General features: G+C 48.5%; 6 protein-coding genes across 7 annotated transcripts; 4 read left to right on the forward strand and 2 right to left on the reverse strand.

The window, feature by feature from the left end:
- Nucleotides 1–61: 61 nt before the first annotated feature.
- On the reverse strand, nucleotides 62–1,121 carry LOC4814056 (uncharacterized). Its single transcript, XM_001354250.4, has 2 exons — nucleotides 811–1,121; nucleotides 62–728 (listed from the first exon to the last, which is right to left on the reverse strand). Exons 1-2 carry the CDS (start codon nucleotides 960–962, stop codon nucleotides 251–253), a joined length of 630 nt encoding a protein of 209 aa, XP_001354286.3. The 5' UTR covers nucleotides 963–1,121; the 3' UTR covers nucleotides 62–250.
- A 2,050-nt stretch (nucleotides 1,122–3,171) lies between these two features.
- LOC6900991 (cell wall protein DAN4) lies at nucleotides 3,172–4,424 on the forward strand. The gene is made up of 2 exons (XM_002134651.3): nucleotides 3,172–3,294; nucleotides 3,366–4,424. Exons 1-2 carry the CDS (start codon nucleotides 3,271–3,273, stop codon nucleotides 4,305–4,307), a joined length of 966 nt encoding a protein of 321 aa, XP_002134687.3. The 5' UTR covers nucleotides 3,172–3,270; the 3' UTR covers nucleotides 4,308–4,424.
- A 1,327-nt stretch (nucleotides 4,425–5,751) lies between these two features.
- LOC4814107 (uncharacterized) lies at nucleotides 5,752–8,108 on the forward strand. Its single transcript, XM_001354249.4, has 5 exons — nucleotides 5,752–5,930; nucleotides 6,263–6,459; nucleotides 6,547–6,667; nucleotides 6,739–7,034; nucleotides 7,103–8,108. Exons 2-5 carry the CDS (start codon nucleotides 6,397–6,399, stop codon nucleotides 7,973–7,975), a joined length of 1,353 nt encoding a protein of 450 aa, XP_001354285.4. The 5' UTR covers nucleotides 5,752–5,930; nucleotides 6,263–6,396; the 3' UTR covers nucleotides 7,976–8,108.
- Nucleotides 8,060–9,705, reverse strand: ProRS-m (prolyl-tRNA synthetase 2-like protein, mitochondrial). 2 transcript variants are annotated; one of them, XM_001354248.4, is made up of 4 exons: nucleotides 9,571–9,705; nucleotides 9,257–9,508; nucleotides 8,932–9,193; nucleotides 8,060–8,873 (listed from the first exon to the last, which is right to left on the reverse strand). In XM_001354248.4, the coding sequence occupies exons 1-4, from the start codon at nucleotides 9,661–9,663 to the stop codon at nucleotides 8,092–8,094; spliced, it is 1,389 nt and encodes a 462-aa protein (XP_001354284.1). In that variant the 5' UTR covers nucleotides 9,664–9,705; the 3' UTR covers nucleotides 8,060–8,091. The 2 variants fall into 2 exon arrangements, with proteins under 2 accessions (XP_001354284.1, XP_015042468.1); XM_015186982.2 differs by lacking the exon at nucleotides 9,571–9,705 and having other exon boundaries at nucleotides 9,253–9,345.
- Nucleotides 9,706–9,969: 264 nt separating this feature from the next.
- Snup (snurportin-1) lies at nucleotides 9,970–11,463 on the forward strand. The gene has a single exon (XM_015186981.2). It carries the CDS (start codon nucleotides 10,004–10,006, stop codon nucleotides 11,072–11,074), a length of 1,071 nt encoding a protein of 356 aa, XP_015042467.1. The 5' UTR covers nucleotides 9,970–10,003; the 3' UTR covers nucleotides 11,075–11,463.
- LOC4814124 (uncharacterized) lies at nucleotides 11,241–13,293 on the forward strand. Its single transcript, XM_033382506.1, has 3 exons — nucleotides 11,241–11,577; nucleotides 11,644–11,832; nucleotides 11,905–13,293. Exons 1-3 carry the CDS (start codon nucleotides 11,275–11,277, stop codon nucleotides 13,186–13,188), a joined length of 1,776 nt encoding a protein of 591 aa, XP_033238397.1. The 5' UTR covers nucleotides 11,241–11,274; the 3' UTR covers nucleotides 13,189–13,293.
- Nucleotides 13,294–25,949: the final 12,656 nt, after the last annotated feature.

A 25,949-nucleotide genomic window follows, 5' to 3' on the forward strand; every position in this document is an offset into this window, starting at 1 on the left:
GTGTGTGTGTGACCATGGCAACTGTCGGCGGCTTGTGCTTGTGTGAGAGCGAGTGGAGTGTGTGTGTGTGTGTGTGTGTGTGTGATTTCCTCGTCCAGTCTTTTCTACGACTCGTAGCACCGATGGCTACATGCTTAAGTGTGTTGTGTGATGAAGGATATGTCTATGTAACTATGTAATTCTAAAGGTTTATGGGAGAGCAACGCACTGCATCACGTAGTATGGTTTCAGTTAGAGTTTGTGTGTGTGTCTAACTGGTGGCCTGATCGGCCAGCGCCACCTCGTTATCCGCTGCCGGGTTCACTGGCAGCGACTGGCCTATGCTGCTGCTGGGCGGGAAGAGCTGTGCTGCATGCGTCAACTGGGCAAGGGCGTCTTTGTCCAGAATCTGGGGCTTGTCAGCGGCACTGGTGTTCGATCTGCTCAGCTGGTAGAAGGCCGTGTCGCTGTGGGTGATGTTAACAATGCTGCCGGTGAGTGGCAGCGTCTCGAGCAGCTCCTGGGGACTGCTGAAGGCGCCAAGGTTCACAGGGGCGATGCCGGTGAGCACTTGACCGGTGACGTTCGTCTGGATGGGAAGGGGAATGTTGCCAAGGTCGATGTGGCTCTTGTTGCTGTGCGTGTCGTAGAAAGTGAGGTCCACACGCTCCTGACTCTCGAAGCTGGTGTCGTTCTCGCCCACCTCTGTGAGGATGCCGATCTCATAGACGACTGCCTTGACCACGTACCTAAAGACGACAGACGATTGCGACAGTTGTAGTAGCGTAACCCTTCGGGTAAAGGAGATGGTAATCCCTTGAAGCTACTTACAGATTCTTGGGCGTATCATTCACACTGGCCCGAAGTTCTTCAATGGTGGCGTTGTCGATGCCCGAGCTGATGTCCAGAACGGGCAGAGAGCAGCTGAAGGCCAACAACATGCCGAGCACAGTGGCTCCGAGTACAGCCTGGTGGATCTGCATCTTGGTTTTCGTTTTCGGGCAAATCGGACAAGGGCGATGGCAAACTGGGAAACGGAAACGACTGGGCGACGACTCTGCTGTCTGGCTCTTGCTCTTGCTCTGGCTCTGGCTCTAGCTCTGGTTCCTCGGCTGACTTTCGCGCGTTTAAAGTTAATTAGTGCAGATCCGAGCGCTTTTATAGTCAGCTGAGTCGGACTGTCGGCGGATTGCGGACTGCGGAGAAGCTTCGGACGTCGGACAAGGCGCGATTCCGCGTAATTATCGACATCTGTTAATTGCCCGACAGGTTTACCGCTCCACTCCACTCCACTCCGGCGCTATGGCTATAGTTTCTAGGCAGATCCGTTGGCTTCCGTTTCGACCAGGCAAAGAGGCAGGCGCAGGGTGCGAGGAGCAGGGCACAGAGGCTGTTATTGTTTTTATCGCCAATCCCGGGGCCAGACTCTAATTAATTGTGCTCGTTTTGGAGCGTGTCCGAGGGACTGTCCCGTCTAACGCTGAATCCAATCCCCAACGAATCTCAGACACCAGCCAGCACAGGGGCTGCCTACGCAAATCTCAGCTTGGTGCAAAATCGTCGCCCACTGAGAGTCGCGTCCATCGATGTCGATCAGAGATCACCGTGTTTACTCCTCGACTCTGGCCAAAAATAAGTCCATAAATATTGCACCTCCCCAATGACGCACTACTTCCAGATCGGATTGCATGTGGTCTGGGGACACGCGCCTGTCTGCCAAGTCGCTAACATTACGCATACGACACGTTTTCTGACGTAGACTGTGAAATCCCATAAAACGAGTACAATTAATGTGAGATTTCATGAGAAAGGAAGGTATGGTATTCTATCACTCTATATGGTACTGGCAGAATCCACAAAGAAACATATGGCGCACAAAAAGCATCATTAATTTGTAATCAAATTTAATTTTATAAAAGATGAAATAATATACAACTCATTTCACACTATAGTTAACCGCTTAGAGCCGCCGAAAGCTCTGGCATAACCAGCCCGATCTTGACTTCCATTCATGACTGATATCGCAGATGGATCTGGAGACCAGATCTCCGTTTTTTTCGGTGGATCGTTCTGGCAGTACACGTTTTGCGGTTTCTGGAACCAGAGGCAAGATATGATAGTTCCCACCGGCAGCAGCGGCGCCGTTTCCCTCAGCAAGTTTTCACCTTAGAAAGGGGGTGAACTTTTTTTTTGTTTGGTTTTTTTTTTGCTTTTTGTTTCAGCGGAAAATTTTCGAAATTAATTCGCACATTTTGGGATATCATGTATCCATAAATGAGCTCTGTGTGCCCTGGTGATCTCAGATCAGATCTCATATTGAAGAGTACGTGAATATGTGGAATGCAATGCACTCTAATTATGAAGTGTCAAAGAGCCCGCCATTCCAATTGTAAATTCACTAAAAAGTGCAGTCGTCGGTTGTTCGCCTTCCTCGACAGACAGGCCTCGACAGGCACAGCAGCATCGTTGGATCCCACATATTGCAGATACATACACATATGCACGTACATATCTTTAAATATTTGCTCTTCCGCTGCTTTGGTTAGCATCCATTTTGGAGCACCCAACGCGTGTCTGGATATATGCACATATGTAGATACATACATATGTATGTATGTATGTACATATGTATACTGGTTTGGTTATTTTTCCATTCTAGCTGAAAAATCTTATCATTTCAAAAGTGTCAAACGTTGTTTTTATTTTGGATTGCTTTCTTGGAATTGAGTTATTGATTTATTTTAGTAAATGTATGTTAATTCCCAGCAATTAAGACAATCAACAAATACAAATTTTTTATTTTTTTTTTAAATTCCTGCCTCAAGCTTCACTGCTGCTTCTCTAGTCTGGGAATCCTTGGTATACATTTCGACTAATTGAACTCATTTTTCTAGCCTAACGAAGGTTCAATATCTTACCATTAATTTGGTAGGTTCAACCGAGCATTACCCTTGAAGCAGAATATAATTTTAAGCAATAATAGAGGGAGAGCATAGAATAATTTAAGGGAGAACTTGGCGCCGGCTTGGTGAGGCATTGGCCATTGGGCATTGGGCATTGGGCAGTGGAGTAGCATTGGAAACAGGCACGCACAGGCAGGCACCAAAACGAGTTCGGGCAGCGATTCGCGGGAGGCGCTCCAAGTGCTAACTGAACGGAATAATAAAGCTTAGACGATCCGCAACTTTCGACGGCGAAAAACTTTAAAAACTCGCCCGCTCTGGGGCTGTAAACTTATTATCGATCTGAACTCCGAGACGAACGCAACTCTCGCAACCAGCAGCACCGACCATGAAGTGCACTCTTTTATCCACAGTGAGTAGAATGCCCCACAAATCGAAATTGGAGACTGGATGATGATCATCGTCTTCTTCTTTTGCCTCTAGTTGCTGGCGACCTTGGCAGCCACGAGTCTGGCTGCCCCTTTCCAGCTGAGCGATATCTTTCCCGGCTTTGTGGCCATCGCGCAGCCGCAGGAGAAGCAGGAGGTGGTCAAGCGTCATGTGGTAGCCAATCCTGACGCTGAACTGAAGCAGATCTCGTTCCATGGTTTGATTGGGGACCTGGAGGACAGTCTGTTCCAGTCCGCCCTGAGCCTGCATTCGGCCAGTGCCCCTGACAGCGAGGTGGAGGAGGTGAAGCCCGGCACGGAGGAGGTCAGTGAGGATTCGGAACATGCTCTGACCAAGCGCTCGGATGAGTCGACTCCGGCAACGGACACTACCTCGACTGACGACGGTCTGGCCCGCAAGATTCTGCTGCAGACAACCAAGAAGGTGCCCGGAAGTGAGGATGGTCTGCCCGCTCACCTGATCATCGATCATGTCTCCGTTCAACCACACAACGGCGGCATTCTGCCCCTGATTCCCACCTTCCAGGTGCACCACACCAAGCTGATCTCGGCCACCATCAAGGAGGACTCGAACAACGATAGCAGCGATGGCAAGCAGACCAAGATCAGCATCACCAAGACCTCGATCACATCGACGGCACCCCTCGAGAGTCTTGAAGAGGCTGTCGCCAGCTCCAGTTCCATTTCCAGTTCCAGCTCGAGCGCTGCTCCTACACCCACAACCACTGAGGGACCCGCAGCAAAGGAAGCCACCACAACAGTTGAAACCTTAAAGACCGCAGAGGAGGAGAGCAACAGCAGCAGCAGCAGCCCCAACGCCAACGCCAACACCACCACCACCATCCCAGAATCATCATCCACTTCGGCAGCCACCACAGAGGAGCCCATCCAAAAGCTGAAGAAGGACGAGGAGAAGCTCAAGGAGAAGGTGGCCGAGGTGGAGGCCGATCCCGTAATCCTCTCGTCCCGCGTTTAGGACATTCCTGACTCACTGGATCCATGTAGCTGTAGTCCATCCCCCTCTCATACTCACACATATTTATGACACTCGAAGTTCAATTAAAGTCATGTGATTTGATCCGAAGATCGGCGAGAGATTCGCTTCTTTATTTGCATATCCAATTCACACAGAAAACTCTCGCACGCTCAACGAGTACCAGTACTAGTGCGAGTGTGAATGGGGATGGGATGGAGGGGGCCCGGGGAATTCCGCCAAATTTGAGGCTCTAATTGTTGGCTTAAACAATGATGCTGCATTGGGGAATGAGACTCGGACTCTGCGCCGACTCTATGATGATAGCAACGATTCACTGAGGCATGAAGTCGGGGCGATGCCGAACCTTCCCAGAATCTCAGAAAGCTCTCTGATCGGGAAAAACCTCACGTATCGTAGATGTGCAAATAATGTGCAAATACTCATTCAGATCCGTTCCCCTTGGATGTGCCTGTGGATTGTGGCACTCAATTGGGTTAATTAAATATTGTGAAATTGTGGGGCGTGTTCTCCTGTGTAGTGGGTGTTAATGAATTCGAAGAGGAAAGAGCAGTCGAAGATTCGCATCGCCCTTTCATTCAATTGTTGAATTGCACACTCAGAGTAATGCAGGGGTATTCTATTATCAGTAACCTAGTGATACCTAGTATAGAAGACATTCATCAAAGGCATTTGTATATCAAAACACGAGCACACGAGTACCGCGAGTGCCGTAAACAATTTAGGTGATTCTTCGCCGTGACTCATCCTCGATAAAGACACCTCCGCCGCTGGCCCTGGCCATCCACGAAATATGTGGGTACAACATGTAGTAGTAACCACGCTGGCGAGTCTTAACATTGATAAAGAAAACCCAGTGGCAGTTCTTTGAGAGAAAGAACCATTCCGCATGACCAAATGGACAACGAGTATATGCAACGTGTGACAGGTGGGGTTTCCCGCGCTAACATCCCTGATCCGTGTCCGATCAGCTGTGAGTTTTATAGTATTTAAGTTCCTGCTAACTACTGCCTTTGCATTTATTTGTTTATTTAGCAGGGGGCAGGCCTGCCTGCCGCCTATATTTACTCCTTCGCTTTATAGATCTGTATGTTTGTCAGTATGTACACGAACGAGTACAACTAATAACATGACAAAAGATAAAGTAAACAATATATATGGTTGCCTCACTGATAAGACCTTCGCTTCGCACGCATTCAATTTGTATTACAAAATCTGTGAGCCGCGCGGGCTAAATATTTGCACTCTGCAATTGGGCAAGGAGTCCACAGAGACAGAGACAGGGACAGAGAGAGAGCTATCGGTACACTGCCCCTGGTATTGCCCTGCTTGGCGTTTTGATAACAGGTGTAACCCTTAAAATTTCATTAGGTTTATCTTATCATTGGCGGATAGAAAGAGAGAGAGAGAAAGAGAGCCGAGCCGAGCCAAAAGAACTCCAACCAGAACGACACGGTAGGTGCTGCCGATGTCGATGGCCATTCAATTGAAGGCTTAGGCGGCCCGGAGCGTCGTTCAGTCCAAAGGAAGCAGCCGGCGAACACGTATCGCCCAACAGCCCAACAGTCCCGTCCACAGAAACAGAGCAGCGCGAGAACTCTATCGGTGAGGAAGATAACACTAAACGTATGGGTGGTTCTTTTTTTTGTAGGCCTGCTTATAGTTTATGGACATCAGCAAAGTGCTGCGTATCAAGTGACGATGAGAGTGTAATTCCCCGCCAGATGATTCAGCCAGTAACCGCGGAATGGTGATTAGTTGGGCTCTTCCAAGTGCCATGAAAGTGGAGAAAGGAAAAGAATGATTCTCTGAGGAATGATTGAAAAGCATTTGCATTTCTATTTCCTTTTCCATATGCAAAATCCCCCATAACTAATTAGAACTTGATTAGATACTGAAAGTGACGCATTGTACATAATTTCTAATTGAATTTATAGCCCCGAGGTGGTGTGGAGAACGTAGTCTTATCGATCAGAGGTTGCACAACCTCAAGAAGAAATCAGGAAACCGATTCGGATACCACTGGGAGCATTACACACCGCAAAACAACCTCAACCTCGAGCCCAACAAGATGGCAAGCATGGGCAATGGCTTCGCCAAGTGCTTCATACTCTTCATGGCAATCGTCATACTGGTAAGTCCCACTGCAGATAACTGCTGCTTGGGTTGCCACGGCTAGCACTGTTTACTTATCTTGGCCAAAACCGAAACGCTCTTGTAGCTTCAGGGAGTCGTCTATCTGGGCCTGTCCATTTGGGGCGTTACCTTCCGGGAGTGCCATGATGTGGAGGAGTTTGGCTCAAATCCCTTCAAGTTTGCCATGGAATTGATATACTTTTCTGGTAAGATCCAATATCAAAATAATGATGGATCATGTGGGATCATAATGGATACGTTAATGGTCTTCCAACAGAGAAGGAATGTGGCAGCCCGGAGATAATGATGAACGGCCAGAAAGCTACCCTGGAAATGGACTGGGAAAAGTCGTACGCTGTGACGCACAGGGAGTACATCTTCATGATCACCTATGCGGTTGTCAGTGGTCTCTGGATAGCCACTTCCCTATTGATAATCTTCACGTTGTGCAGTCGCACTACCAAGCTCATCGCTGGAGCAGCCTACTGGCCCTGGTTCCTGTCCGTGATGGCTGGCAGCATCCTGGACGTGGTTGCCAGCGTGTATCACGGCATTGACCTAAGCCACACGACGGTAAGGAGATCTGGCAGGGAAACCAAGCACACAAAGATTAAATAATAATAAATAATTCCCTTTAATAGTCGCTGAGGGATGCATTAGATTATATTGGAGCTTATGTCGATCCGGACTCTCAACAGACCGTGCTCGATCAGATCTATTTGCTACTGGAGCCGTTCGGTGTCTACTTTTCGACGCCTTCCATTCTTCTGCTGTGCCTCAGCTGCCGTGTGGTACTTATCTGGCTGCTCAACATCATCGGGGCCAGCTTCTGTCTGTCTATTTCTGGAATAATGGCACAGAACAATTCCAAGGCGGCCGCTGTGACCAGGAGTCAGGCTCCTACGCGTCAGCCCACACCTCTACCCGTTCCAGAAGCCGTGGTGGAGGCAACCGTAGTCGAGACTCTGCAGCCTGAGACTCAGCCGCAGTATCTAGTGGAGACCCAATACCCAGAACAGATCCGTCCCAAGCCGCTGCCGATCTTCATTCCCTCGGAGCAAATGCAGCGCCAAGACTCGCAGCAGTACAGGGCCGGAGATCGTACTACTTTGCAGTCCCCGGTGATGGTCCTGCCACCGCAACAGCAGCAGGAGCCAACAGCTCCACAGCAGACACCGCAACGGGAGGTGCTCTCCCCTCTGCCGGATATCAATACCTATCGCACCACCGAAGCTCATCCTGACCGCCTCAACTATCCACCGGTGGAGTCGCCATTGGCGCGGGCTCCTTCGCCAGCAGTACAACAGCTGGCGGTCAATTCGGCCCTCAACAATCGTTACAGTGAGATGTATCCGACGCCGCCGGCCAATCCGCGGGTCAGCGAGGAGCTGCGCAATCAGATGCCCTGGTCGTACACGAGCATGGTGACAAAGCCACCTCCGCCACCACGCAAGCCACAGCTGCAGGTCCAGATCTATCCGCAGATACCCGAGCCCGACTATGCGGAGCACTAGACCACTCCGCAGAGAGCAGGATAGGAACAGCTCAAAGCTGATTGCGGGTTAATCAGCCTGGATGCGAGATAGTGTTGTGACATGTTTTGTGTTATTGTTACCTTTATTACATAAAGCTAAAGCTGATGGCCAACCGATTGACTTATCCTTTCGTCTGCATCCTGCAGTGCATTGCCTTTCAGAAGGCTCTTCTTTTGGCGACTATACTCTGCCACCAGTTTGAGGGCATCATTTATCTCCAGTTCCATTTTTTCCCCGCCGCTCACATGTAGTTCAAGCTTGGGCGCTTCCTGCTGGACAGCCGTCGCTCCTACCACTATTGTTAGCGGGTGGCCCAGGCGCTTGGCATCCAGCAGACGTTTTCCAATTGTCAGTTCCTTGCGATCGTCGTGCAGCAACTCCTGGTCGCCACAGATTTTGCCTATATGCTGCAGCAGCTCGTTCTCTATAACCTCCGCGGGCTGTTGCTCTTTGCTACCTTGCTTCGGACCAATCAGGCACACATCGTAGGGAGCCAACAGCTTGGGCCAGCGCAGCTCCTGTTCGGTGGACAGCACTTCCAGGGCGGAGGCGAGTACGCGTGTGATGCCAATGCCATAGCAGCCCATTACCAGGGACTGCGGTTTGCCCGAGGTGTTGAGAAACGTGGCGCCCAGTGGCTTTGAGTACTTCTCTCCGAGCAGAAATGTGTGGGCCACCTCGACGCCACGCACTTGACTGAGATGCGAGCTATGGCAGCTGGGACAGTCTGTGGAGGCTTCTACTTTGGAATCCAATACCTCAGCGTTTCCGGCATAGCCGCAGGAGCTGCACTGCAGTAGTGTGTCCTCACCCACTGGCGATACATAGTGATACTCATGTGACAAACTCCCGCCCATCATCCCCGTTGCTGCATTCACTAAAAGATCGATTGGTTACTATCTATAATCTCACACAGCGACAGAAGCTATACGCACCTTTTACAAAGGGAACCTCTAGCTGCTTGAAGAGCCGATCATAGGCTTCGCTAACGACGGAATACGTGCCCCTGGCAGTCTCCTCCGAGACATCGAATGTGTACATATCCTTCATGAGGAATTCTTTGGCTCGCATCAGACCAAAGCGGGACTTCAGCTCATCCCGGAACTTGGGTCCGATTTGGTAAAGGCGTAGTGGCATCTGGCGATAGGAAATAGGTGCTGTTGTGGCCAGCATGGCAGTCACCGCTTCCTCGTGGGTCTATGGGTGGGATTTAAGTATTGTATAAACAGGAGTACACCACCCCATTCTGCACTCACGCACTGGACTCATGAGAAACTGTTTGCCGCTGCGATCTCGCACCATATAGAACTCGGATATGTCGCCTTCCAGTCGACCTGTCTTCTTCCACAGTCCTGTGGGTGTTAGAATGGGCAGACTGATCTTCTGACCTCCGGCTCGCTTCATATTGCCATCAACCAAGTCAATAAACTTATCTACCGAACGCTGGGCTATAGGCATTATTTGGTAGGTGCCATTGCTGCCCGACTTAACCAGGCCCAATTCGGTCAGAAGCTGAAAATAGGGGAGCTTTGGTTGGAAATTCTTTCGTAACACATTTAATAGTAAATAAATACCTTTTGACTTCGCGACAGTTGCTCTGTCTGCTTGACGACGGCGTTTTTGGGAGTGACCAGCGCTGGCCAGAAGAGTCTCGAGGCTTTGTTCATGTCTTAAATGTTTAATTGGATTGTGTTTTCTTCAAAATGCCGGTATAAATGCAAAATTAAATGTTGATCTTCCTGGTAACAGCTGTTATCATATCCATTGATATATCGATATATATATATACACAAACTATCGCGAGGGGATAGTGGTAGAAAATCATGTTAATAAACAAAGCGCAACTAATGTTGAAAATTCGAAATAAATTGCTTTGTCCTTTATGTATTTTAAGGGAGATGAATTGATTGAATTGCTCCAATCGATAATACTTCCCACAAACACGATAGATCGCCCATCACAAACCGGCTTTTGCAGACCATCACTAGCTGAAGAAAGAATTTTAAAATGAGCTCGAATTATCAAGATTTATATAAAAAGAGCTTGGATCGCGGCGAGCAACAAAAGCTGCGACAACAAGAACTGTTGAAGCAACAAAAGCTGAGGCGACAGCAGGTCCAAGACGATGCCCGGCCTATAAACAAGACGGAAGAATCCCCGACAAAACAACACCGCAAGCAGCGTGGCAAAGACAAGGGAACGCCGTTCAGACTACAGCTCTCCGAGTGGCTGCGAAACAAGCCGGATAATCTCGTGGAATGGCTGTTAGTGCCGTGCCCGGTTGGCAAAAGATGTATGGTGATAGCCACCAATGGGAAGACTAAAGTTTACAACAAGGCAGGAAAACAGTTTATGACGCTGCGTACGTTGCTGCCGGGTGATAATCATGTGCAGAAGTGCCGAACAGTCTTGGATTGTGTGTATGATGAAAAAACACAAACATTTTACGTGCTGGATGCCCTTTCCTTTGGCCAGCAATCGCTTCAGAACTGCGAGGCATCCTTCCGGTTCTATTGGCTGCGCGCCCGTTTCGAGGAGGACGATTTTGCTGAAAAGGGGGCTCACAACGATAAGTCTTTTGTGCTGCTTAATCACTATGACTTCGAGGACGCTTCTGCGATAGAGGAAATCCTCCAGAAGTACCCAATCTGGACGGAGAATCAACCCAAACTGGATGGATTCCTGTTCTACCACAAGGAGGCTAGCTACGTGTGCGGAACAACGCCGCTGGTTTGCTGGCTATTTTCCTATATGCTGCCGGATGTGCTGGATTTGCCTGTAAATAGCAACTATGTAGCCCCCGAGGACTACCAGCCCAGGCTAGTACTTCAGTACATGGAAGAGTTTGATCAAAAGTTAAAGGAGCAAAGGAAGCAGCAGGCCAAAGAAAGTGTGAAGAAATCCTGGGAGAAGAAGGAGCAGGATGAGAACCCCGAGACCTCCATGGAGACGAACAAGGAAGAGGAGGACGGTGACAGCGATGAATATGCCGGGCTCAAGTCGCTTCTCGACCATCAACGCCGCTTGGAACTGGGAGAGCTAGACATGGACTGTGAAGAAACGCCGTCAGCCAGCTGATGGCTGTTAAGCAAGCTGGATGGTGTGGTGTGGGCTTTGGTGGTGACTTTTCTGCGACTGCGCACTAGCTACGCGGCCCTGGGACTTAGCTTAGCTCCCGCCCAGGGAAAAAGTGTAGTCAAAGTTTTTGTACAGGTTTTGGTTCGCTCCCTGAACAGCCAACTTATAATTTAGACTCTTAAACAAATAAATCTCAAAACATGGTAATTCAGCGCTGCTGGAAAATTCCCACTGATGTTGGTGGATCGTTAAACAACACAACGACAACCGCAAACGATGTCCAACAACGTTCTTCCCCGGCAATGCAAATACAGTCAGTCAATTCCTCGGATGACTCTGACTGTTCCAACCAGACCACGCACTCGATGGATACACGAGTTGCCAGCCCCGCAGAAGGGACAAAAAAGCAACCGGATAAGGAAAAGACACCAGAAGCCACCGCCACCACCTCACTCACATTATCCCTGCTTGCCGAGCTACCATCTACGAACACAGAGCCTCTGGTAAAAGAAAACATTTTAATGATAATTCATAAACAATAACACAAACATTTTGCCAAATCCCTGCAGAAATATGTGACCACCTCAGATATGGCAGAGACCATGCTGCAGAGAATACGCCAGCGGCTCGGCGGTTCACAAAACATCGAAGGCGGTGGGAGTGCAGAGTCCGCTATGAGAGCTCTGGAGCTACTGCGCATCAGCGTGCAGCAATCTTTTGATTCGGAAGTCAATGAGATAATCAAACGCTACATGAATGTATGTTAATGCCTGCATGGCACATCTACAATTACGGGGTGGTTCAACCATTATTTTTTGTATTTCTTGTAGAACTACTTTAAGCCCGCATTTGGAAACATAAAGGAGAACCTGGGTCAGCAGTCGGTCAATGAGGAGACGCTTCAAAAGATGTCGTCATGTGCGTTGCTGGAGAACGCCAAGGCACAGTACACGAACTTTGTACGCCAGCACCGCTTGGGGGCCGGAGTGTCGGAGCAACAGCGTCTGGCCCTCAAGCGTGTGGCTAAACAACAAGAGAATGCCATCGGCAACAAAGTGTTCGCCAACAATTTGGGCTTTGCCGCCACCAAGCCTATGCCCTGCACAGCTGCCACGGTGAATCAGATGCCCGCGCTCCAGGCAATGCAGATGTTTCCGCAACAGGCTCAACTGCAGACAGTTCAGCCACTCCAACAGCAGCAACAGCAACAGCAGCAGCAGCACCGTATTGTTACACCTATTTTGGGGGGAGCTTTGCCCACGCCTGTGCGTCGCCAAATCTTTTGGAATACGGCCCAAATCTCGACCAGCACAAAATTTGTATTGGATGTGCAGGCTAATCTAGCGTTTGGCTTCGGCACCGATGGCAAGGAGAGATTGGCCAGCAAGCACCCGGAACTCATTCGCTATCTCCCCGATGCCGAGGATCGAGAGTGGCTAGCAGCCCGAGGCATTATTCCCGCCGAGAGTACCCACTTACGTTTCCTCTTTCTCCTTCACGACGAGGTCTGTCGGCTGCATCAAACCCACGATCTGTATAAGAACAAGCCAAACGTCGATCTGACCCTGATGATGACTTTCAATGTACCAGATCCGATGATACACAAGATGAGGCTCTTCTTTGTGGACCTAAACATCAAGAGCCGCGGGCTGATAACCAACTCATTTATCATGACCAATCAGCCGCATCCACAGCCACAGCAGCAAACGGTGGCAAATAACAGTCATCTAAGGAACGCCCTGCTTCAAGGAGCATTGCCACAGCCTCAGCAGCAGACGCAGCAGCAGTCGCAGCAGCAGTCGCAGCAGCAGTCGCAGCAGCAGTCACAGCAGCAACAACAGCAGCTGACGACTGGCACCATTGAGGACTCCGTACTAAAGGAGCTGCCAGCTGCTTCGCCCACTCCATGCCTACAAGGTCAGATTGTGGGGAGCACTACGACGCCCCTCAAGGCGAAGCTGGTGGCAGGTTCCACTTTGAGCTCATCCCATGCGACACTAACCGCACTGTTGAACAATGGTGGAGCCGGAGTAGCAGTAGGAGTAGGAGTAGGTGTAGGAGTAGCACCCGTCGTCAACCCTGCTCCAAGTACCACTGGAAAGTTTAGGAATTAAAACGAACAATGCTCTCTTCTTCATGACATTCTATCAAATATTTTAATTATATTCTATTTGAGTTATCAATAAACTAATCTTTTAGGTACTAGTATAAATCTTGAATATCCTGCATTCGTGAATCGATTTTGATCATGAAAGGCCTTCTGCCAGGAAAGAGCTGAGTAGCATCCACTCTTAAACTCTTAACCTGCAGAAGACTCGCACCTCGTCGCCCTTCCTGCGCCCAACCCGGTCGAGGTGCCGCTCTCCAAATTCGGCAGTCTCTCGGTGGCCAAAGTGTGAGCATTGACTAGAGAAACGTCATAAACAGAATCGCAATTCAATACATGCTCTTTTTTCTATTTCCATAGAATGCCGGCAGACATATTCATTCGAAATAACGTTCTCAGACTGGGTGCAACAAACTTGACGCAGGCGAAGTCGAAGTCAAAGTCGAACCTGCTGGATAACCTGATCAGGACGCTGCACGCCAACTTGTAGATGATTGTTAATAATGCCAGCCAGGCCCATTTGGAATCGTATCTTGATGTAATCATATATAATTTATTGTAGTATGTTTCGATTCGTTTCGATTCAGTTCGAAAATTATGCATATATTATGTGCGTGCACCCGGCTACCCCGATTCCTATCCATAAAATCCCAATTATAATCAAATCAAATGCTCCCGAAATCTGTCACTTCGTCAGGCGCAGCGTAAGACCAAGAGGAGAAGGTACGTCTGGCTCAAGTCAAGGCCGAAGCCGCTCTGGAGCAGATGGATGAGTTTGACTTTATCTGACTTTTTGAATCTGAAGTTGAAATATTTCTACGACCACAAGTGGAAGGGTGAGTGAATGCAAATACTTGTTAATATTACCGCAATGCACACCATATCCTCTTCAGGTCCCGAGCCATCAGACAGCCGAGCTCGCAGTAACTCAGTAAGCACCGATCGCGGACGGTGCCGCACTCGCCAGTGCTCCTAGCTGCCGCGCCCCATCGTACAATCGTTGGACAGAGGTCATTTAAAGCGTGGAGAGACCCCCCAGAAAGAGCCACCCATGCCGTTCGTATGTTGGCCGCACGCCGGGGAGTTGATTCTCTCCACCAGCGTCAGCCCGCTGGCCATCCATGCACAGCAGGAGAACGGGGCCGAGGTGCACATACTCTGCAAGAAGAGTCTGATCTCGGTGAAGCCCCTTTGAATGAAGGTGACCCGTGAGATGCTGGACGCGAATGCACTCAACCAAGTGAAAGCATTGCAGGAAAATCTAGGAGTGATTGTGGACATGGCCACCAAAATCGGGAAGATGTAGGATGTATGATGATCGAATTATCAATGCAGGCACAAACATTTTACGCTTATTTCGTTAAAATTTTATTGAGACTTTTTCCGTTTCATATTCTCAATGGCTTTGTCATAATTCATAATTATATTAGCTTTATATAAGTATATGAATGTACATATATATAGAATATAGATCAATGTAAATATTTATAGATTTCGTCTCAATTCATTTTCTAGCTTTAATTTTTTTAAAATTTTGCTATTGTGCTAGAGAAAATATCTTTAATCCTTGATAAGGACACGTATCAAATCAAGAATATATATTACTGGAGGAAACATCCTTGACCCTTGATAGGGACTCTATAAAATCAGGGATTTTCTTAAGGTCATAGGAAGCAGTGACACGCCAGGATCGACCCACAAATAACGGGGTTTCGGGTTATTGTTTTTCAACAACAAAAATTGTTGTTGTACAACAACAAACCCTCAAACTTATTTTATTGGCCGAGACCCTCGCTATGCCGCGACCCCCCCTTTTAGTCCACCAAGTAAAGCTATTAAGCTACTCATTTTCTCCAACGATTTTAGTTGTTATGCAACAAAAGTCCTCAACTTGCGACCAAAATGGCCGATTTTTTCATATTTTCCTTGGTTATATCTCGACTCTTCAAAGGCCTATTACATCATTAAATTTTCAAAAAATCTGCATCATTTTCGAAGTCGAGATGTTGATGCCGACCGGCAGTCTGGATCCTCACGATCGTGGAAGACTAGGTCCTTCACCGATCGGACCCTATTTATCTGAGATATAGCCTTCCGAAGATTGGCATATCATGAAAATACTGGTTTCTTCTGCACGCTATATCTCTGCAATACGGCAGCCGATCGGGGTGCGGCATGTCTTTCCGTGCTCGGGAGAAACCTGCCAATCGACTGCCATTGGAAAAAAGGACATCAATTTTTTCACGATTTTCGCAAAAAATCATGATGTAACCATCATTAAATTTGCCAAAAATCGGCCTCATTTTCGAAGTCGAGATTTTGATGCCGACCGTCAGTCTGGATCCTCACGATCCTGGGCGACTAGGTCCTTCACCGAACGGGCCCTATTTATCTGAGATATAGCCTTCCGACGATTGGCATATCATGAAAATACTGGTTTCTTCTGCACGCTATATCTCTGCAATACGGCAGCCGATCGGGGTGCGGCATGTCTTTCCGTGCTCGGGAGAGTCCTGCCAATCGACTGCCATTGGAAAAAAAGGACTAGCTCCTTCACCGAACGGGCGCTATTTATCTGTGATATAGCCTTCCGAAGATTGGCATATCATGAAAATACTGGTTTCTTCTGCACGCAATATCTCTGCAATACGGCTGCCGATCGGGGTGCGGCATGTCTTTCCGTGCTCGGGAGAGTCCTGCCAATCGACTGCCATTGGAAAAAAGGACATCAATTTTTTCACGATTTTCGCAAAAAATCATGATGGTTACATCATTAAATTTGCCAAAAATCGGCCTCATTTTCGAAGTCGAGATTTTGATGCCGACCGACAGTCTGGATCCTCACGATCCTAGGTCCTTAACCGAACGGGCCCTATTTATCTGAGATATAGCCTTCCGAAGATTGGCAAATCATGAAAATACTGGTTTCTTCTGCACGCAATATCTCTGCAATACGGCTGCCGATCGGGGTGCGGCATGTCTTTCCGTGCTCGGGAGAGTCCTGCCAATCGACTGCCACTGAAAAAAAGGACTAGGTCCTTCACCGAACGGGCCGAATTTATCTGAGATATAGCCTTCCGAAGATTGGCATATCATGAAAATACTGGTTTCTTCTGCACGCTATATCTTTGCAATACGGCAGCCGATTGGGGTGCGGCATGTCTTTCCGTGCTCGGGGGAGTCCTGCCAATCGACTGCCGTATGAAAAAAGGACATCAATTTTTTCACGATTTTCGCAAAAAATCATGATGGTTACATCATTAAATTTGCCAAAAATCGGCCTCATTTTCGAAGTCGAGATTTTGATGCCGACCGACAGTCTGGATCCTCACGATCCTGGGCGACTAGGTCCTTAACCGAACGGGCCCTATTTATCTGAGATATAGCCTTCCGAAGATTGGCATATCATGAAAATACTGGTTTCTTCTGCACGCTATATCTTTGCAATACGGCAGCCGATTGGGGTGCGGCATGTCTTTCCGTGCTCGGGAGAGTCCTGCCAATCGACTGCCGTATGAAAAAAGGACATCAATTTTTTCACGATTTTCGCAAAAAATCATGATGGTTACATCATTAAATTTGCCAAAAATCGGCCTCATTTTCGAAGTCGAGATTTTGATGCCGACCGACAGTCTGGATCCTCACGATCCTGGGCGACTAGGTCCTTAACCGAACGGGCCGTATTTATCTGAGATATAGCCTTCCGAAGATTGGCATATCATGAAAATACTGGTTTCTTTTGCACGCTATATCTCTGCAATACGGCAGCCGATCGGGGTGCGACATGTCTTTCCGTGCTCGGGAGAGTCCTGCCAATCGACTGCCGTTGGAAAAAAGGACATCAATTTTTTCACGATTTTCGCAAAAAATCATGATGGTTTTACCAAAAATCGGCCTCATTTTCGAAGTCGAGATTTTGATGCCGACCGACAGTCTGGATCCTCACGATCCTGGGCGACTAGGTCCTTCACCAACGGGCCCTATTTATCTGAGATATAGCCTTCCGAAGATTGGCATATCATATCACTAGATCCTCAGGATCCTGGGAGATGTGCGATGGTTTCCTGTCATCGTCAAAATGTCCCTGATTAAGTGGAGTCCTTTTCAAGGATCAAGGACCTTTTCCCCAATCAAAAAAATGTAGTTTTCTCCGCTATTTGCGAACCGATCAGGGCGTGCCACGCCTTTTTGCAATCGGAATAGTCTCCCCCGTTACAGAACACAGCAAGGATGATTTTTCTATAGTTTTATTTATCAAAACTTAGCTTAGTACAAGCAAATGAGCAAGTGGAACACATTTATATTTATTATCTAAATGTATGGGCATGTACATCACTAAACCTAAAAACAACGAGATCTATCTAGAGTATAGTAGCCATCGAAGTCCTTGTTGTCGATGGCCAGATCGAAGGATGACGATGGCTTGTTAGGTTCGTATATTTCAGGAAGTGCGCTTCTGTCCTGCTGGGATACGATTCTGTTTGGGTGGAATTGGGCTCGGTCTGTCTCGAATACGAATCGGTATTGCGTGGATAGGACTCCGTTTGGCGGGGGAAGTCGGATACGACTCGGTTTGTGGCAAAGCTAGGGTACATGAGTCCGCTGTGAAGGAAATTATATTTTAGAATATGTCCATAGTTGTACATTCATTCACTAACGCGTTTTGAAGCAGTAGCCCATCGTCTGATTCGGCGCCGTATAAATGGGCGTCAGGGCTTGCTCATGATGACGTGACGATAGCCCAACGCCAGAGCCGAAGAGCCTGGGATCTAATCCAGGAAGTTTGCAGATTTCGCCTCGTGCCTCCCTCTAGGATGGAAGAAAGTTATTATTTAAGATAAAATTAAGTTAGTTAAGGATATTTTGATTCCGTTGTCGAATAATAAAATGATTAAATATATACTAATATGTTTCATTAGGAAAAATATTCGGGATCCTTTATAAAGGTCGGTTTTACGTCGGGTACATTTTTCCGAATACAGGAAGCCATCACACTGATCGGGTCACAAGTGGCGGAGAGAACAATAAAACAAAACTGGCTCGTTGTAGTCTGTTGATAATTGTTCTACAACAAATATTAGAAAAAACTCATTTTCTCCAACGATTTTGGTTGTTGCAACAAAAGTCCTCAACTTGCGACCAATCTGGCCGATTTTTTCATATCTTCTTTGGTTATATCGTCGAATAGTCGATTCAAAGGCAGATCGGGGTGCGGCATCGGCAATCGACTGCCGTTGGGAAAAAGATATCAATTTTTTCACGATTTTCGCAAAAAATCATGATGGTTACATCATTAAATTTGCAAAAAATCGGCCTCATTTTCGAAGTCGAGATTTTGATGCCGACCGACAGTCTGGATCCTCACGATCCTGTGCAGCTAGGTCCTTCACCGAACGGGCCCTATTTATCTGAGATATAGCCTTCCGAAGATTGGCATATCATGAAAATACTGGTTTCTTCTGCACGCTATATCTCTGCAATACGGCAGCCGATTGGGGTGTGGCATGTCTTTCCGTGCTCGGGAGAGTCCTGCCAATCGACTGCGATTGGAAAAAAGGACTAGGTCCTTAACCGAATGGGCCCTATTTATCTGAGATATAGCTTTCCGAAGATTGGCATATCATGAAAATACTGGTTTCTTCTGCACGCCATATCTCTGCAATACGGCAGCCGATTGGGGTGTGGCATGTCTTTCCGTGCTCGGGAGAGTCCTGCCAATCGACTGCGATTGGAAAAAAGGACTATTTATCTGAGATATAGCCTTCCGAAGATTGGCATATCATGAAAATACTGGTTTCTTCTGCACGCTATATCTCTGCAATACGGCAGCCGATTGGTGTGTGGCATGTCTTTCCGTGCTCGGGAAAGTCCTGCCAATCGACTGCGATTGGAAAAAAGGACTATTTATCTGAGATATAGCCTTCCGAAGATTGGCATATCATGAAAATACTGGTTTCTTCTGCACGCTACATCTCTGCAATACTACAGCCGATCGGGGTGTGGCATGTCTTTCCGTGCTCGGGAGAAACCTGCCAATCGACTGCCATTGGAAAAAAGGACTAGGTCCTTCACCGAACGGGCCCTATTTATCTGAGATATACCCTTCCGAAGATTTGCATATCATAAATATACTGGTTTCTTCTGCACGCTATTTCTCTGCAATACGGCAGCCGATCGGGGTGCGGCATGTCTTTCCGTGTTCGGGAGAGTCCTGCCAATCGACTGCCGTTGGAAAAAAGGACATCAATTTTTTCACGATTTTCGCAAAAAATCATGATGGTTACATCATTAAATTTGCCAAAAATCGGCCTCATTTTCGAAGTCGAGATTTTGATGCCGACCGACAGTCTGGATCCTCACGATCCTGGGCGACTAGGTCCTTCACCGAACGGGCCCTATTTATCTGAGATATAGCCCTCCGAAGATTGGCATATCATGAAAATACTGGTTTCTTCTGCACGCTATATCTCTGCAATACGGCAGCCGATCGGGGTGTGGCATGTCTTTCCGTGCTCGGGAGAAACTTGCCAATCGACTGCCATTGGAAAAAAGGACTAGGTCCTTCACCGAACGGGCCCTATTTATTTGAGATATAGCCCTCCGAAGATTGCACGCTATATCTCTGCAATACGGCAGCCGATTGGGGTGTGGCATGTCTTTCCGTGCTCGGGAGAGTCCTGCCAATCGACTGCGATTGGAAAAAAGGACTATTTATCTGAGATATAGCCTTCCGAAGATTGGCATATCATGAAAATACTGGTTTCTTCTGCACGCTATATCTCTGCAATACGGCAGCCGATTGGTGTGTGGCATGTCTTTCCGTGCTCGGGAGAGTCCTGCCAATCGACTGCGATTGGAAAAAAGGACTATTTATCTGAGATATAGCCTTCCGAAGATTGGCATATCATGAAAATACTGGTTTCTTCTGCACGCTATATCTCTGCAATACGGCAGCCGATCGGGGTGCGGCATGTCTTTCCGTGCTCGGGAGAGTCCTGCCAATCGACTGCCATTGGAAAAAAGGACTAGGTCCTTCACCGATCGGGCCTTATTTATCTGAGATATAGCCTTCCGAAGATTGGCATATCATGAAAATACTGGTTTCTTCTGCACGCTATATCTCTGCAATACGGCAGCCGATCGGGGTGCGGCATGTCTTTCCGTGCTCGGGAGAGTCCTGCCAATCGACTGCCATTGGAAAAAAGGACTAGGTCCTTCACCGATCGGGCCTTATTTATCTGAGATATAGCCTTCCGAAGATTGGCATATCATGAAAATACTGGTTTCTTCTGCACGCTATATCTCTGCAATACGGCAGCCTATCGGGGTGCGGCATGTCTTTCCGTGCTCGGGAGAAACCTGCCAATCGACTGCCATTGGAAAAAAGGACTAGGTCCTTCACCGATGGGACCCTATTTATCTGAGATATAGCCTTCCGAAGATTGGCATATCATTATAATACTGGTTTCTTCTGCACGCTATATCTCTGCAATACGGCAGCCGATTGGGGTGTGGCATGTCTTTCCGTGCTCGGGAGAGTCCTGCCAATCGACTGCCATTGGAAAAAAGGACTAGGTCCTTCACCGAACGGGCCGTATTTATCTGAGATATAGCCTTCCGAAGATTGGCATATCATGAAAATACTGGTTTCTTCTGCACGCAATATCGCTGCAATACGGCTGCCGATCGGGGTGCGGCATGTCTTTCCGTGCTCGGGAGAGTCCTGCCAATCGAATTCCGTTGGAAAAAAGGACATCAATTTTTTCACGATTTTCGCAAAAAATCATGATGGGTACATCATTAAATTTGCCAAAAATCGGCCTCATTTTCGAAGTCGAGATTTTGATGCCGACCGACAGTCTGGATCCTCACGATCCTGGGCGACTAGGTCCTTAACCGAACGGGCCCTATTTATCTGAGATATAGCCTTCCGAAGATTGGCATATCATGAAAATACTGGTTTCTTCTGCACGCTATATCTTTGCAATACGGCAGCCGATTGGGGTGCGGCATGTCTTTCCGTGCTCGGGAGAGTCCTGCCAATCGACTGCCGTTGGAAAAAAGGACATCAATTTTTTCACGATTTTCGCAAAAAATCATGATGGTTACATCATTAAATTTGCCAAAAATCGGCCTCATTTTCGAAGTCGAGATTTTGATGCCGACCGACAGTCTGGATCCTCACGATCCTGGGCGACTAGGTCCTTAACCGAACGGGCCCTATTTATCTGAGATATAGCCTTCCGAAGATTGGCATATCATGAAAATACTGGTTTCTTCTGCACGCTATATCTTTGCAATACGGCAGCCGATTGGGGTGCGGCATGTCTTTCCGTGCTCGGGAGAGTCCTGCCAATCGACTGCCGTTGGAAAAAAGGACATCAATTTTTTCACGATTTTCGCAAAAAATCATGATGGGTACATCATTAAATTTGCCAAAAATCGGCCTCATTTTCGAAGTCGAGATTTTGATGCCGACCGACAGTCTGGATCCTCACGATCCTGGGCGACTAGGTCCTTCACCGAACGGGCCCTATTTATCTGAGATATAGCCTTCCGACGATTGGCATATCATGAAAATACTGGTTTCTTCTGCACGCTATATCTCTGCAATACGGCAGCCGATCGGGGTGCGGCATGTCTTTCCGTGCTCGGGAGAGTCCTGCCAATCGACTGCCATTGAAAAAAAAGGACTAGCTCCTTCACCGAACGGGCGCTATTTATCTGTGATATAGCCTTCCGAAGATTGGCATATCATGAAAATACTGGTTTCTTCTGCACGCTATATCTCTGCAATACGGCAGCCGATCGGGGTGCGGCATGTCTTTCCGTGCTCGGGAGAGTCCTGCCAATCGACTGCTACTGAAAAAAAGGACTAGGTCCTTCACCGAACGGGCCGTATTTATCTGAGATATAGCCTTCCGAAGATTGGCATATCATGAAAATACTGGTTTCTTTTGCACGCTATATCTCTGCAATACGGCAGCCGATCGGGGTGCGACATGTCTTTCCGTGCTCGGGAGAGTCCTGCCAATCGACTGCCGTTGGAAAAAAGGACATCAATTTTTTCACGATTTTCGCAAAAAATCATGATGGTTTTACCAAAAATCGGCCTCATTTTCGAAGTCGAGATTTTGATGCCGACCGACAGTCTGGATCCTCACGATCCTGGGCGACTAGGTCCTTAACCGAACGGGCCCTATTTATCTGAGATATAGCCTTCCGAAGATTGGCATATCATATCACTAGATCCTCAGGATCCTGGGAGATGTGCGATGGTTTCCTGTCATCGTCAAAATGTCCCTGATTAAGTGGAGTCCTTTTCAAGGATCAAGGACCTTTTCCCCAATCAAAAAAATGTAGTTTTCTCCGCTATTTGCGAACCGATCAGGGCGTGCCACGCCTTTTTGCAATCGGAATAGTCTCCCCCGTTACAGAACACAGCAAGGATGATTTTTCTATAGTTTTATTTATCAAAACTTAGCTTAGTACAAGCAAATGAGCAAGTGGAACACATTTATATTTATTATCTAAATGTATGGGCATGTACATCACTAAACCTAAAAACAACGAGATCTATCTAGAGTATAGTAGCCATCGAAGTCCTTGTTGTCGATGGCCAGATCGAAGGATGACGATGGCTTGTTAGGTTCGTATATTTCAGGAAGTGCGCTTCTGTCCTGCTGGGATACGATTCTGTTTGGGTGGAATTGGGCTCGGTCTGTCTCGAATACGAATCGGTATTGCGTGGATAGGACTCCGTTTGGCGGGGGAAGTCGGATACGACTCGGTTTGTGGCAAAGCTAGGGTACATGAGTCCGCTGTGAAGGAAATTATATTTTAGAATATGTCCATAGTTGTACATTCATTCACTAACGCGTTTTGAAGCAGTAGCCCATCGTCTGATTCGGCGCCGTATAAATGGGCGTCAGGGCTTGCTCATGATGACGTGACGATAGCCCAACGCCAGAGCCGAAGAGCCTGGGATCTAATCCAGGAAGTTTGCAGATTTCGCCTCGTGCCTCCCTCTAGGATGGAAGAAAGTTATTATTTAAGATAAAATTAAGTTAGTTAAGGATAACTCTGGTCTGATGAGCTTGTGAGGTAGCTCAAAGGGGGCCTAGCTGAGGCCACCGGACGGGTCGCGGGTTGCGGATAGCGAACGGCCTACCTCGGTAGGTCAGCTGCGAATAAGCGGGCATCCCTCACGGGAGAGTACCGAAATAAGCAGTCCCGGACAGCCAGCGGGTGTTCGCGAAGCAGCAACACTGACGATGCGCTTGTGGTGCCGCCTCAATAAGTAGCTCACACACTCCCATCCATACACAATACCTACCCATATCCCAACCCCCACATCCACCTCACACCGGGCCGGACTAAGTGTGTTACTCGACCCGTGCCGAGAGTCAGCCTGGCTGGGGGCCCGGTATAAAAAATAGCCCAGTCTCTAACGGAGGGCTCAGGGACTTGGCAGCCCCCTGTTCTAATGATGCCTTACCCGGGCAACGTGGATCTCTGCCCGGGCTGACCTTTCCCTTTCTCTGCATCTCGTGGGAACAAGATGTATAAAAATAAAAACAAAACTAACAAAAAAACAAATGAGTGCGGCGCTCCCCAAATGCCAACTGGGAGCAATCCCAAGCTCGGGAAGGCAGCGGCCCAAAGGCCTGGCCCAACCGGCTCTATAGTGGGGAATACCCACAAGGTGGAAGGTGCCTGTGCGAACCCGAGGGGGTCCCATCCCGAATCCGGTGTGGGTGGCAAGGTAACTCCCGAAGCTGACACCTTGGAAGGGAAGCTAAGCAATATTGCGGCTGCCCGACCTTCTGGTAAAGCGGAGGGGGTTGACTTGCCGTCGACAAGTGCCCAAGCCAGACGATACTCATATGCCGAAAAGAGGAGTGCAGGGCACATACTCCGTCGGCAACACGCCAGCAGTGAAGCCAGCCCATCAGCCGAATGGCTGAAGAAGGTGGAATGGGCTTCGGCCGTACTTCCGGAGTTCACCTTAGAACAGAAAAAGGTGGCTCCCCAAGCCAAGAGGCAGCGCTCGCAGGAGACACCGGGACCGGTAGCAAAGCGCTCCAGAGTGCTGCCAAATGTCTCCTTTGCGCAGATTGCCAAGGAGAGGACGCTAATTGGTGTCCTCGACAAAGGCAGCGCAGAGGGGAGAATCCCAAGGAGTCAGTGGAAGTGGGTGGAAGCGGCATTGGCCGACCGCTGCTTCGAACTCCTCGACAAAGACCCTGGACCTCCGCCAGTCTGCAAGGACATGGGGTGGTTCCAGGGCAATGTAAAGATAATTGCCTGCGAAGACGAGCGCTCTGTGAAGCTGTACAAAGCGGCGGTAGCGCAGGTCGGCGAGGTGTATGCTGGGGCGAAACTCGTCGCAGTCGACTGGAGCGAGGTGCCCAGCAGACCAAGGGCCAGAATTTGGGTGCCGGCCACCTTTAAGGAGCCAGAACGCATCCTCAAGATGTTGCAGAGGTGCAACCCAGGACTACCAACCTCCGATTGGAAGGTAGCCAAAGTTGAGACGACACAAGGGCCGACTAACCAGGCAGTTCTCGTCCTCAATAAAGAGTCGCTGGCCCCGATAGAGGCAGCAAAAGGAGAGCTCAACTTCGGCTTCAGCTCGGTCACCATCAAGGTGTACAAATCGGACGCGGCGGCCGCGGCGCTTCCTGTCGTCAACCCAGACGTGCAGGATGTCGTTGCGGAGATCGAAGCGCCTGACGACGAGCTGGAGCCAGACCAGGAAGGCTTCTCCTCAGATACGGAATTGATGCTCGACTTCGAGTCAATGTGCCGAGAGAGAGTCTCAGACGACTCGGACGCGGACATCACGGTGGTGGAGAATCTTGAAGATGGTCCTAAGGGTCCTTCAAATAAATCTCCACCACTGTAAAGCAGCATCGGCTGCTCTCATACTCCGCCTAGACGCAAGCGGAGCCGACGTAGTCCTGATCCAGGAGCCTTGGGTGGTAGGAGGCAAGGTCTGTGGATTGGGGACGAGGGAATACAAGATCATTGTATCCCAAAATGAAGGTAAAATCCGTACCTGCATACTTGCTAGAAAGCACCTAAATATCTTTCTGCTCCACAATTATAGCGATGGAGATAACACGGCGGCAAGCCTAGAACTAGGAGGTCATCATCTCAGGCTGGTGGCATCCTATATGGCCCACGAGGAGGATGATCCTCCGAGCGACCTTGTTCGCAAAATAGCCAGCGACAGCGAAAGGACGGACAAAGACCTACTTATAGGTTGCGATGCCAACGCCCACCACACCCAATGGGGGAGTTCGGACACGAATGTAAGGGGTGAGTCACTGTTCAGCTTCATCCTGAACTCAAATTTATACATATGCAATCGGGGTAATGACCCCACTTTTATAATTAAAAATCGGCAGGAGGTCATTGACCTCACGCTAGTGTCAAGCAAACTGCTGGACACAATCAAGAGCTGGAGAGTCCTAGGAGACCACTCCTTCTCGGACCACAGGTATATCGAGACGATATTATCCTTCGATATTCCCAAACCAACAGACTATATCAACCCCAGAAAAGCCAACTGGGAAAAATATAGCACAACGCTGGAGGAGCTACTCCCTCCTAACGCCCCTACCTGCCCGAACACTGAAGACAACCTAAACCGTCTTGTGTACAGGTTTACGGATGCGTGCAACAAAGCCTTCAAGGCAGCATGTCCCTCTACCAGACCAAGGGGAAAAAAGAAACCCCCCTGGTGGTCCAAGCAACTAGACA

Source organism: Drosophila pseudoobscura, chromosome X (assembly GCF_009870125.1).
Source record: "Drosophila pseudoobscura strain MV-25-SWS-2005 chromosome X, UCI_Dpse_MV25, whole genome shotgun sequence".
NCBI classification, from domain to species: Eukaryota; Metazoa; Arthropoda; class Insecta; order Diptera; family Drosophilidae; genus Drosophila; species Drosophila pseudoobscura.